The sequence below is a fragment of the Zootoca vivipara genome, chromosome 6, assembly GCF_963506605.1.
Source record: "Zootoca vivipara chromosome 6, rZooViv1.1, whole genome shotgun sequence".
NCBI lineage: Eukaryota > Metazoa > Chordata > Lepidosauria > Squamata > Lacertidae > Zootoca > Zootoca vivipara.
In genome coordinates, this window is record NC_083281.1 from 33,317,880 (window position 1) to 33,330,519 (window position 12,640).

The 12,640-nt window shown below is 47.3% G+C and overlaps 1 protein-coding gene across 1 annotated transcript in view; it reads left to right on the forward strand.

Moving 5' to 3' along the window:
• ASAP3 (ArfGAP with SH3 domain, ankyrin repeat and PH domain 3) overlaps positions 1 to 9,606 on the forward strand; it is a 77,891-nt gene extending 68,285 nt beyond the window's left edge. The window contains exons 21-26 of the mRNA XM_035120399.2: positions 446 to 553; positions 745 to 988; positions 2,499 to 2,772; positions 3,433 to 3,604; positions 4,769 to 4,891; positions 5,753 to 9,606. Coding sequence (XP_034976290.2) covers positions 446 to 553; positions 745 to 988; positions 2,499 to 2,772; positions 3,433 to 3,604; positions 4,769 to 4,891; positions 5,753 to 5,827 — 996 coding nt within the window. The 3' untranslated portion in view covers positions 5,828 to 9,606. The remainder of the gene's footprint in view (positions 1 to 445; positions 554 to 744; positions 989 to 2,498; positions 2,773 to 3,432; positions 3,605 to 4,768; positions 4,892 to 5,752) is intronic.
• Positions 9,607 to 12,640: the final 3,034 nt, after the last annotated feature.

The following is a 12,640-nucleotide window of genomic DNA, read 5'->3' on the forward strand; positions in this document are numbered from 1 at the left end:
AACAGCATCAACGCCCCCCCCCCTATAATACCCCTGGCCCAAGAGTCCATTCAACAGCCTCAGCTTTTGTAGCTGGAGTCAGTCAAGGTTCCACCTTCCCAGGCCAGATGGAAAAGGTCTGCAGGGAGCACGTCTTCTGGGACTCACAGCCAAGATGGTTTCTGGCCTCCACATTTCCTTGGTTGTTGAATCCATTGAGCTTGGTGGGACTTACTTTTGAGTAGATATGGTTTGCACTGTTAGTAGCAGACCCATCGTTGCCTCCTGTAGCATTTGGAAGGGTTGCTATGGTACAATCCGGTGCATGATTCCTGGGGGGGGGGGTAAGCCCCATTGTGTCCCCAAGTGTGTTAGGTTTTGCAGCACTACAGCGCTTGCAGGAACCAGAAGGGTCTTTCTCATTGGTAAGCTGATGACAGAGTCTCTGTGTCCTCTTTGTTTACAGCTGGAGCAAGCCCAGGCGGGGAAATTGGCTCCCCAGATACACTTGGACTATGACTGGGAAACCCCTCAGGAGTTTTCTTACGACAGTGAAGATGAGCTGGACGAGAAGGTGCTGTGTGTTAGGGCCTCTGAGTGTGTTTGTCCTAATTCAGAAGTGGGGGACCTATGCCCAGCTCCCATCAGCCCCAATCAACACGGCCCGTGGTTAGGGATAATGGAACTTGTAGCCTGTCCTATGCAGTGTAAATCCTCTGAAGGTACAGGGATATTGAAACAGAGCTTTGCTGCTTTCTCCGATAGGTGAGCCCACTGCAGCGGTCTTTTGGGTCTTCATCGTCTCCGACCACAGGCCAGCCTGCCCTCTTCCCTCCAAACAGGTGGAGTTGCACAGGTATAGACATCAGCAACAAGACCTACGAGACCATCCTGGTCCCCTCACGGCCTGGCCTGCGAAGCTCAAAGAGTGAGGAGACCCCACCGCCGCTCCCAGTCAAAAACCCCACCAGAGGGAGTTCCAAGACAAAACCAGGGCAGAGTGCTTTGGGTAAGTAGAATCGGGCAATGACAAGGCTGACCAAGTGCTTTGCACAAACGCGTGCATCAGAGCCCCAGTAGAAAAAGAGCAAGTCTGTTGCAATTGGAAAATGAAGAGACACATATTATACAATATCTAAATTCACAATGTGGGTAAAACCCTTGTATTATATTTATATTATACATATGTGTGTGTCTGTGCATTATATCTTCGATTATAGCCAAGACATCTACATGGACATTTTCTTGGGGCACATTGGCTGGAGAGTTTGAATGTTGAATAAAATGGAACCCATCTTGTGATTAAATAATTTCCCCTCACAAAAATATTTATTATGTTAAGTTTATGTGTACAAACATACTTTCTGATTCTTACATTTTGATATTTGCATATCCAGCAGATGTTTTTGCCTTCAGTTTTGCAGTCAGTATAATGTCCTCCCTGTAATTGCCAAACTCCTAAGCAGCTGCCTATGTGCACCACGTAGAAAGATCTTAGCATCCATTGGGAGCTTGTATCCAGTATCTCCATTAAGCACTAAAATCATTGCCTGATACCTTCTATTTCATAGAATCATAGAATCATAGAGTTGGAAGAGACCACAAGGGTCATCCAGTCCAACCCCCTGCCAAGCAGGAAACACCATCAAAGCATTCTTGACATATGCCTGTCAAGCCTCTGCTTAAAGACCTCCAAAGAAGGAGACTCCACCACACTCCTTGGTAGGAAATTCCACTGCCAAACAGCTCTTACTATCAGGAAGTTCTTCCTAATGTTTAGGTGGAATCTTCTTTCTTGTAGTTTGAATCCATTGCTCCGTGTCCGCTTCTCTGGAGCAGCAGAAAACAATCTTTCTCCCTCCTCCATATGACATCCTTTTATATATTTGAACATGGCTATCATATCACCCCTTAACCTTCTCTTCTCCAGGCTAAACATACCCAGCTCTCTAAGCCGTTCCTCATAAGGCATCGTTTCCAGGCCTTTGACCATTTTGGTTGCCCTCCTCTGGACACGTTCCAGTTTGTCAGTATCCTTGAACTGTGGTGCCCAGAACTGGACACAGTACTCCAGGTGAGGTCTGACCAGAGCAGAATACAGTGGTACTATTACTTCCCTAGATCTAGATGCTATACTCCTATTGATGCAGCCCAGAATTGCATTGGCTTTTTTAGCTGCTGCATCACACTCACTCACTCACTCCTTCCAGGTATGAAAAAAGTGTCCAGGATATACCCAACTAGGCTTTACTCCAAATAGACCCATTGAAACTAATGGGTCTAAGTTAGTCATGTCCGATAACATTAGCTACATCCATACTATACATTTAAAACACATGGCTTTCCCCGAAGGATCTTGAGAACTGCAGTTACAGGTGCTAGGTATTCCATGGATATAGATGACTCTGAGTATGGCTAACATTGACTACAACCCTCCATCGTTCTGTTTACTTAGCCAATGTAATTCTGAGATCTCGGTTTCTGCTTTACAGAAAGATCTGTTTCCCATTTCTTTCTAGACACCTCAGAGTCCTTGCCTCAGTCGCCAGATGTCCCTGAGGGGCGGCACTTGTCCACTTCCAGCGCTCCTGGAGTGCCAGATGGTGGCATGTCCCGGCAGCCGCCGAGCTTCCGCAATTCTGCGGAAGTCAAAGGCACAGCCTACTGGGAAACCTGCTCCGAAATGGAAAGCGGATCCCTGCGCAGAAGATCGGACCCCAGTCAGGCGACAGTGCTACAGCCTTCTCCTGGGACCTCTCCAGAACAAGGACAAGCCAACCCAGTCAAGTTCAGGTGAGACCAGGAGGTGTCAGTTGTGGAAAGGCCTGAAGCCAAGCACCTTATAGGTTAGCAGTGGCTTCAAGGGCCTAATCTAAGGTATGGTTACCGTAAATGGCCTGGGGGAAACTGATTTTGGCACCATCTGCACTATACTTTAAAACGGTATCGTACCACTTTAAGCAGTCATGGCTTCCCCCCAAAGAATCCTGGGAAATGTAGTTTGTTAAGGTTGCTGAGAGTTGTTAGGAGACCCCCTGTTCCCCTCCCAGAGCTGCATTTCCCAGAGTTCTGCAGGGAGAGGGATCAATTGTTAAAGCACCCTGGCTTCTCAGCATTCTGTTCAAAGTGGTACGATGATGCATGTATTGCTAGCCTTGATCTAGGGATAGGCTGGAAAACCTCGGGCCTGGGGTTCAGGACTCGCTCTGGGCCACAGCCCTTACCAGCCTTGATCTGCACCTCCCTTGAGTGCTTTTGCCTGGCTGGAATGTGCCCTTGAAGCCTCTTGCTTGCCTGGTGGGGCGATGCGTTTCTGGCTGGAGTGTACAAGGGTTAGAGTCACATCTGTGGCTCCACCCACTTTTGCCTGTGCCACTGCCCTTTCCTGGCATCCACCCCTGGGAGTTTCCTTGGCTACCCCTCATTTACATGCACTTTCTCTTCCCTCTACAGCTCTGAGAGCACCCGATCCTATCGGCGGATCAGTAGTGGCTCGGTGGGCAAGTTGCCTGGCACGCCACTTTCCCCTCAGAGCTCTGGTTGCCCAGAAGATCTGTCTTCCCATAAGTCTCCGTTGCTGGCTCAGACGCCTCCCCCTGTGCCGATGCCAAGGAGGTTTGCTCCGGTGAGTTCTGTGAGATGGCGATGCTGTGTTTCAAACAAGTTTTCCATGTGGTTTGGGATTTCCTCTTGAACACAACATCGGTGAGCATGATGGCACCCTTTGTCAGCATCCGGTATCTGGGGCCAATAGTCAGTGTGCATCCGTTTCAGTAATTGAGTCATTGAGAAGTAAGTTCAGATGATAAAGGCTGTTGTGGCAAGAGGTTGTGGTTGGCCCTGGAGGCTTCAGGCGAAGAGCATGTATGGCTGGTAGGAAAGAATGAGGGACCTCTTGTGAGCTTCAAAGGCAGGACAAGATGTAGAATTTCCTGTGGTGATATGTGCAGGCTGTAGCACAGGGAGAGGCAGGACTGCATCAGCTGAGAGCCCAGAAAGTTTTGACTTCTCTTCTTCCTTGAGCTGTTTCCATTCCAGCTGCTTGTTAGAAGGAATCTGTAACTAAGGACTAATGCCTGAGTTTGCTTTTTTCCTCTTCCTTCCCAACCCCTTTTCCTTTTGAGTTGTGTATTAATTGCAAGCCTTTAGGACAGGAACTCTCTTATTACAGATATTGAAAAGCCTCTCCCGGAGGCTTCCCCCCTCCTTTTTTTTGGTTGAACACATGCTTTAGTAAATACCGTATTTACTCAAGTCTAATGCGCGGTTGAATCTAATGCGCACCTTAATTTTCAGAACTTTGAAACCAATAAATTTGCTGACAAATGTAAATGTGCCATCGAATCTAATGCACACCTTAATTTTCGCAGTGTAATTTGGCCAAAAAAGGGTGAACATTAGATTCGAGTAAATACGGTAAAGGGGTGCCCAGCAGAGATTGCTAAGAATCCTAAGGCTAAGTGTGCAGATTCAAACAGCTTAATCCCCCCCCCAAAGCCCCACAAGAAATATGCATACCAGGGATGATGTAGTCTTGCAACTTCCGTGTGTGTGTGTGTGTGTCACAGGTTCTCCACTGCTGGCTTGCAGAATGGGTGACAAGGCTTTCGACAGGTTTGGGAAACCTGTGGCTGGGGTGGGTGACTCTGCACCCTTTCATCAATGAGGTGCCTGTTTGCAATTCTGTTTAGGCTTCACAGAACCACAGAAGGGTTCAGTGGTTCAGTGATAGAAGGGAAAGATAGAAAGGTTGTGTGGAACTGACAACTACCATTTTTCACTTTTGCAGGCTAAGGGACGGCCGAAGAGAGTCATGGCCTTGGTTGACTGCAAGGGGGACAAGGCTCGGGAGCTGACTTTCTCCAAGGGTGAAGTGATCGTGGTGACGCGGGAAGAGGATGATCAAAGTTGGGTGAGTGTTGCTGCTTCCTCCATGGGACAAAGCCGGGGAACACTTTTCCTTCTAGCCTGGGAGGGAAGGAAGGAAGGCAGGAGGACGGTGTTATCAAAGGCATGTTTTTTTCCAACACGGGTGTGTATTTGCAATGGACCTTCTGCATCACTATAATCCAGGCATCCCCAAACTGCGGCCCTCCAGATGTTTTGGCCTACAACTCCCATGATCCCTAGCTAACAGTCGGGGAAGATGGGAACTGTAGTCCAAAACATCTGGAGGGCCGAAGTTTGGGGATGCCTGCTATAATCATTTCCTTGTACAATTGCGCTCTTTCCCTTCTTTACGAGTGATGTATTGAGGCTCCTTACGTCATACCTCTCCCCTTCCCTTTTCCCTCCCACTAGTGAAATCCATCTTTATATAAGTGTGCCTGATAGTCCAGAAATGCTGTTCCTGACATTTCCCCACAGCAGACATCAGAAACTTCTTGTGCTCATCATACTCAGCAGTGGATACTCTGGTCGCTCCACTCAAATTTTGTCTGGGAAGTAATGATGGTTGCTACGGACATGTTGGTTAAGCAGAGATTAGGAGGCTGTCGTGGTCACCACTGCCATTTATGCCAATCAAAAGAGTGAGCCTCAATGCAGGCATATCCCATCAATTATACAGAAGGAAAAGAGCGCAGTCACACTCTCAAAAACAATGATTGCGGTCATGTGGAAGGTCCATTGCAGATTTGCACCTAAGAATGTTGGGGGGGGGGAGGAAATAAGGCAGGTGTTATGAAAGGTACATTTGCAAGGGCCTCTCTTTCGTCTGCCTTCCCCCACCCCTTTTGATCTTGTCTCCTCCTTGTTTCTCCCCCCGCCACAGATTGGTTTCATTGAAGGTGATGGCACAAGAACGGGAGTTTTCCCCTCCAGCTTTGTCCACCCATTGCAAGACTGATAGGACCATTTTGTTCACGTTCCAGCTGCAGAGATGAGTCTGCCTGAGCTGCTTTGCAGACCTAAGGCGGACTCGCCCCATCTCCTTTGAGCCTGCTCTTCTACATAGGATGCCACCTGCACAATCACTTCCTTGATCATATCCTTGGGAAGAAGCCATTGGCTTTGGCTTGGCTACTGTTTTCGTTGCTGTTGTTAAGCAGGACCAGGAGAAAGGACGGGAGCTCTGCCGATGTTGCTTGGTTGACTTTTTCTGGCTTCTTTTTGCGGCCTTATCTTCTTGTTGGCTGTTGGAAGCTCCATCTCCAAGTCATCTCTGCCACCGTTTGATTTTCTCGCTCGAGACCAAATGTACACTTGGGTGGGGTTCAGACGCCTAGTGCAGTGTTTGGCTTCGTAGCAATCTTGGCTTCTGTTATGACAGTCACGAGGGACGAGCCCTGCTTCTAAAAGAAATCTGAAAACATGCAGCAAATGCATATATGCTGGAGACTTGGAAAACCAAGCCAGGCCTTGGGCAGGGCTTCATAAAGGGCAGAGCTGCTGCACATCCTGCCCCGGTCCCATGAGGATTCACGTCTCCCTTCCCCCAGAGGAGGTCAAAAACTCTACCCTCATGGATCCGTTTCTGCATCTCTTCATCCAGTGCAGAGTATCTTCACATCTGCTCTCTGCAGAGGATTCTGGGAGCCTTGGTTGGTCCCAACTGGCCTAGTCAGTTGAGAGTGCCCTTTAGGGGAAGGGCTGCAGCTCAGTGGTAGAGCACCTGCTTTTCATGCGTAAAGTCCCAGGTTCAATTCCCGACGGCATCTCCAGGAGGGGATGAAGAAGGCTCCTGCCCGAAGCCCTGGAGCGCTGCTGCCAATCAGTGTCAACCATGCTGAGCAAGATGGGCCAATGGTCTGACTTTGCATAAAGCAGGTTCCTATGTGGCTATATCTGTTAGGCACCAGGTGTGTGCTGCTGGAGAAGTTGGATAATGGTGTGCAAACTCCAGGGCTTGCCTCCGCTGTTCAGCAAAGCTGAGCCAAGATGCTTTGGGCGACAGAATTCAGGCACCTTTCAAGGGCTGCATCCTGCCAGGACAGCCACAGCTTTTCCATGTCCCATGGAAGTCACCGCCCTCCAAATGAAGAAGATTGATGAAGGGCAGAACTCATGTCTGATAAAGCAAAGCTTTTCAGAGCGTTGGGCACTAGTGGGAAGTGGGGCCATTTGTAGCTCTTCTTCAGGTTGCAAAATGTCTTGGGGCCCCTATGGACTAGGCTGTCTGCCGTTATCACTCACAGAATCATAGAATGTTTTAAGTCGGAAGGTCCTTAGAGGTCCAACCTCCTGCACACTGCAGGAATCTTGCAACTGCAGCATCCCTGACAGAAGCTGGTTGCACCTCTGCTTAAATACCTTCATCAAAGGAAAGACCACCACCTCATGAGGCTGTCTGTTCCTCTGTCGAACAGTTCTAGCCATTAGGACATGTCTCCTATTAGGCAAAATCTGTTTCCTTGTGACTTCCACTCTACTCTACTCCTGGAGTAACAGAGAACAAACTGATTTTCTACATTATGGAGCTTCTGATAACTTCCTGTGGAATCTGTGAGTTCTGTAGAGTAATGTTTTGAAACCACTGCTACTCACAACTTGGAAGCTTTTCAGGCTGAATCCAAACTTGTGACAGTGGGACCTTGACTTATGAGCTACTCGACACCCGGCGTTTTCGACTTACGAGCGGAAAAAGTGGCCGCATGCTTACGATTTTTTCGACATCCGAACTGAAAACCCGTTTGCGGCTAGATGCGGTTTCCTCGACTTACGAGTTTTTCCATTTCCAATGCATTCCTATGGGAAACCGCTTTTCCTATGGGAAACTCGACTTACAAAGTTTTCGACCTACGAGTGTGCATTCGGAACGGAGTAAATTCGTAAGTCGAGGTCCCACTGTATTTGGATTTGGGCACCAGCCACCACTAGGAAGGCAGGGAGGCCAACAGCAGGCGGACCTAGAGCCAAGGACAGATGCAGACAAGTAATTCTAGTTTTCTCCCTGTCCTGTTCCCTGCTGAGTTGTACAGGGGCTGTGGAGGAGGCTGGGAGCCAGGACTGGTTGTCATTAAGAAGACAGGCCAGTGTGGGCTGGCTGAGAGCAGACGGAGGTTGGTAGGGCAGTATGCCATAAGATCCAGCCCAATATTTTTAGAACAGCTCAGCCAGTTTGGAAAGTGCCCTTGTCCCATTTTTGATCTCTCCTGCCAAGCTAGGAGAAAACCAATTCTGCAAGTCTGCAGCATGGTTAAATTTTGAACAAAAAGGAAAGCAGCTGTGGGAGTTGCCAAATTGGCAATTCTCCCCGACAATGAAATCCCTCCCCAAATCCCACAATTAGGATTGCAACTGTTTTTAAAAATGTTACTTTAAAAAATGGAATGTGAACACACCACTTCAAATGTTCTAATAGGTGGATAGCCCGTCAGAAAGATGAGTAGATGTCTGAACCTGTGGGGTCGTCTTGCTGGTAGGTATATCTGCTGTGGAAATAGCAAATCCAGTCTGGCTCTCATGGGTGAAGAACTCACTGTGACTGCCCACATCCGTCCTCGCCTTCAAATGCTCCAGTCTGGTTTGACCAGTTTTAAAGAGAAGCAATATTGCCATACATGCTCTGTCCCTTTCCCCAGGGTGCGAAAAGTTCAGGGCAATCTTTAAACAGTTGGTTCTTTTCCGCAGTGAGCACCCTGCAGATTTCTTTGCAAAGGATGAATGAATAATGTGGATGCATCAGCCAGCGAAAGCTTTGCTGGTTCCAAAACGGAATCAAACCAGGCCCCAGATGTAAGATGACTTAAACAAGCAATGCTGTTTTAAGGTGCTTTTTCAGCACCAAGAACAACCAGAGCTAAATTTTTTTTTTGCTCAGCTACCAGCTGTAGATGAGTAGCTTGGTGGGGAGAGCATCTGCTTTGCATGCAGAAGGTGGTCTCGATCCCTGGCATCTCCAGGCACAGATAGGAAAGATTCCCTACCTTAAACCCTGGCGAGCTGCTACCAGATAATAAACAATCCATCTAGCTTGGTTTTTATCTGGCTCAGTATAAGGGAGGCTTTTATGTTCCTTTTAAGTAAAGCCTCGTACATTGGGCAGAAAGTCTACTAGCATAGTAAGTATTGTTCTCTCAGCCAACTTCAGCCTACATTCTCCAGGAAGAAGGGACGTGGGGACAAGGGGCATTATGCAGTTTGCTGTGTTCATGTCTTTCTGCTTCGTTGTCATGTGCCCGACAGTCCTGTGGAACTCACTGACACAGAATATGGTAGGACTAATAGGTCAATTAATGCCTGTTTCACTTTGTGCAGTTCCTGACCAAATACACGAATGGAATAAGCATTGAGGTGACTGGATGGGACAAACAGGAAACTCCCATTTTCATTCTCAAACCTGGATTTGTGTGTGTATTCTGTGCACAGAATCTGGCTTCTGGCACAAAGTATGCCTACCTAATTATCTCAGATCTTCCTCTACTTCTCTAAAAGTTAGGATTCTAATTGTCTCAAAGACAAAAGAGAGAGAGAGAGAGGGTGATATAAAGGGGGGCTGCAACAAAACGTTGCAATACAAAGTGCTTGTTCATGATTCCAGCCGCTGGCATAGCAATCCTTGTACTCTATCCCAAGTCATTCCTTGCTGCCCAGCAGCCCTTTAAGATCACTCTGTAAATATGTAATTATTGTGTAGTACAGGAGTTGCCAACCTTTTTGGGTCAGTGGCCCACATTTAGAACTTTTTTTTTAAAAAAAAGTGCCTTGGGTCACAAAATGGCTGCTGTGTGGGGCATGGCATAATAACTTTGCTGTACTAGGGAGAGGCTGAGCCAGTGGAAACAGGAAGAGCAAACAGTATCTCTCACATTGTTTATTTTTTTTTAGAGGCAATGTGCCACCCTTTTGTGGGTGCCATGGAAGGTACTGGGTACACTGGCACCTGTAGGTGTCATATTAGAGGCTCCTGGTGTAGAAGTTTACATGTTAGTTAATACTTTGGAGCTATCTCAAATTGAGTTCAGCACTGGGAGCAGGGGGGCAGGACTGTGCTTCATTTCCCCACAGTTTCCCAAACTAAGGAAAGCAGGGCCAGTCCCATCGTTGGGCAGACTGGGGTAATGGCCTCTGGCAACAGACACTGGAGGCAGCCCTCTCCAGACATTCCTCCTGAGTGTGTGCCACAGGCCTGTCATATACCTCTAAACTAGATTGTCTTCCCAGGCACCTATCTTGGTTTCGTTGCAGAAATTTTCAACCCGGTTACCCCCTCCAAAATTTGTTTGCACTGAGTTTAAAAGTACCACACAGGTATTTGGATCTGTGATTGTTTTCTTGGACCAACGTAACCCTCGTCTGGTATGGGGCTGATACCACAAGTCTGATGCTCTCTGAAATACTGCAATATATATATATATATATATATATATATATATATATATATATATATATATATATATAGTGAAAAAGGTGTTGAGAGATAAGTTGAATATGCCATCTGAAAATGTACTGTTTTTTGTTCCTATCTTTTTTGTTTGTTTCTAATAAAAGTTCTGATTGATGATTTTTATTTACTAGTAGTACTTTGGTGTGATTCATGCCCTAGTTGGCTTCCCCCCACCATAGCTTTATTTATTTCAAATATTTGCGTATCAACTCATTATGCAAGGATCTTCAGCAGCCCAGCTATGCAGAAATCTAGAGTGAAATACAAACAAACCACAGCCATCCTCCTAGTCCTCATGGGCAGTAGCAAAGGAGCAGTAGGTAAGAGGGGGAGGGAGTGGGTTGGATGAGTACCTGGCAGTAAGCCTAGCTGCTTAAGGTTAAAAGTTCCTGGAAAGTGGAGAACCTTTGGCTCTCCAGATGTTGCTACAGCTCCCATCATCCCTGGCCCATTCATTTGGCATGCTTGCTGGAGCTGATGGGAATTGCAGGGCAGCAACATATCCCACATCTGATGTAGGACAATAAAAAAGATATTCCCCTGGTGTCAAAAGGACAATGTAGAATGTTTTCCTGGGCAGTGCATGTTTCCCCAGATGGGGTCGGGGTTCATTTGATTTACTACTCTCTCGTCACCATAAGGTCCCAAAGCAGCTCCTAGCAATTCAGAAATACAGCATTAAAGATTGTTTTAAAACAAATGAGAGTCACAGGAATAGGGAAGACATTGACAATTGGGAGGAATTCAGTTTCGAACTATGATGATTGCTCCCTCAGTGCAAAGTATCTTAGCTTGCTAGATGGAACAATCTGCCCCACTTGGAAGAACCCCTTTACAAATACTGAAATTGTTATGTATTGTAGCGTGGAACCTGGGAACCTTAGTTCAGTGGTTTCTCAAGGATCACAGACACGGTTGTGGAGAAATAGTAAGTTTTATTGCTGGCAGCAATAAGGCACAGTGGGATTTGAATCCCCCAAAAAGCTGAGCCCCAAGCAACCCGTGCTCTGGGTCTATATACCTTTTCCAGGTAGCATCATTACATTACATTCATATATTAATAAGTGTGGTCACAATTCTTATAAGTTTCGTTTCTTGCAAAGCTGAGCATTTCAGTTACAGTTTCCCTTACAACCCTCACATATGGAGCTGCCCAGGTGCCATGGTATTTTTTTAACAGAGAAAAAAAATCCCCTTTCCAAGTTTCCCTTTCCTATCTAACGTCCTGGACATCTGGCCAGCTAGAATATCCTGACATCTTGTTGTACTTCGTCATATCTTGTCTTGAGACTGCTGCCCAGAACATTCAAACTATTCCTTTCCCTTTTCAAATGGCAGACCACAAACACAGCTAAATACGTTTCAGCATCAACATTATGGCAAGGCAGCAAGAGACACAGAAATATATGATTTCTAGCAGGCATTCTGGCCTCAAAAAGTAAGTTTAGGCATAAAGGCAGATTAATAGGAAATTTGAGACCCTTTCCCTCAGCACGCTTGCCACAGTATGAATGCAATTAATATGCAATTACAGTAATATATATAAAAGGAACCACCTGCCCCACAACATGCAGCTCTGGGAATTCTTCCGGGGTGATTTTGGGGTGTGTGTGTGGGGGGGGAAGCATTGAGGGGAAAGTCTCATTGCACTGGCTTCTGCTAGTGAAAATGTTTAGTTGACTCGGGCCAGTATCTCGGGTGTCAAAGCACACAGCAGGAAGAACGCAATGAAGGTCCCATGTGCAGAGGAGGGAGTGCCACAATTTAGGGGGCTGCCACAGAGAAGACTCTCCCAGGCTGTCTTTCACACACACCAACTTCCGGGGGGGGGGGAATGAAACGACCAAGAGAGCTCCCTCTGCTGATCCGAACACCCAAAAGGTTCTGTGGGGAAGAAGGCAGCCTTTTCAGAGGTTTTTTTTTGGGGGGGGGGAGCTTGAATTGGGTACGGAAACGAACTGGCAGCCACTGTTAGTGGTTGCGTGCCCTACTTTTCCCGAAGACAGCCTTGGACTTAATGGCCTTGTGTGTGTGTGTGTGTCCAATCCCTCTTTTAGATTGCAATAATTTTGCTGATTAAAGGGGGGGAAATGCGACAATGCTGCATTGGGGAGGGACTCCCTCCTCTTTCCTTCTGCAGCACCCCGGGACCTTTGCGCTATTGGGGGGGGGGGAGACAGGCTTTTCGGCGGCCAGTTTTACGCACCTCTTCGCCAGTACCTCCGCCAACAACCTTTTGCAGGTGCCAAGGAGACTGAAAGCGGCGCCCATGTCCGGGGACGCCCGAGGGAAAGGGCGCCTGGAAGGGACCCGAGAAAGCCTCTCGCTCCCCGG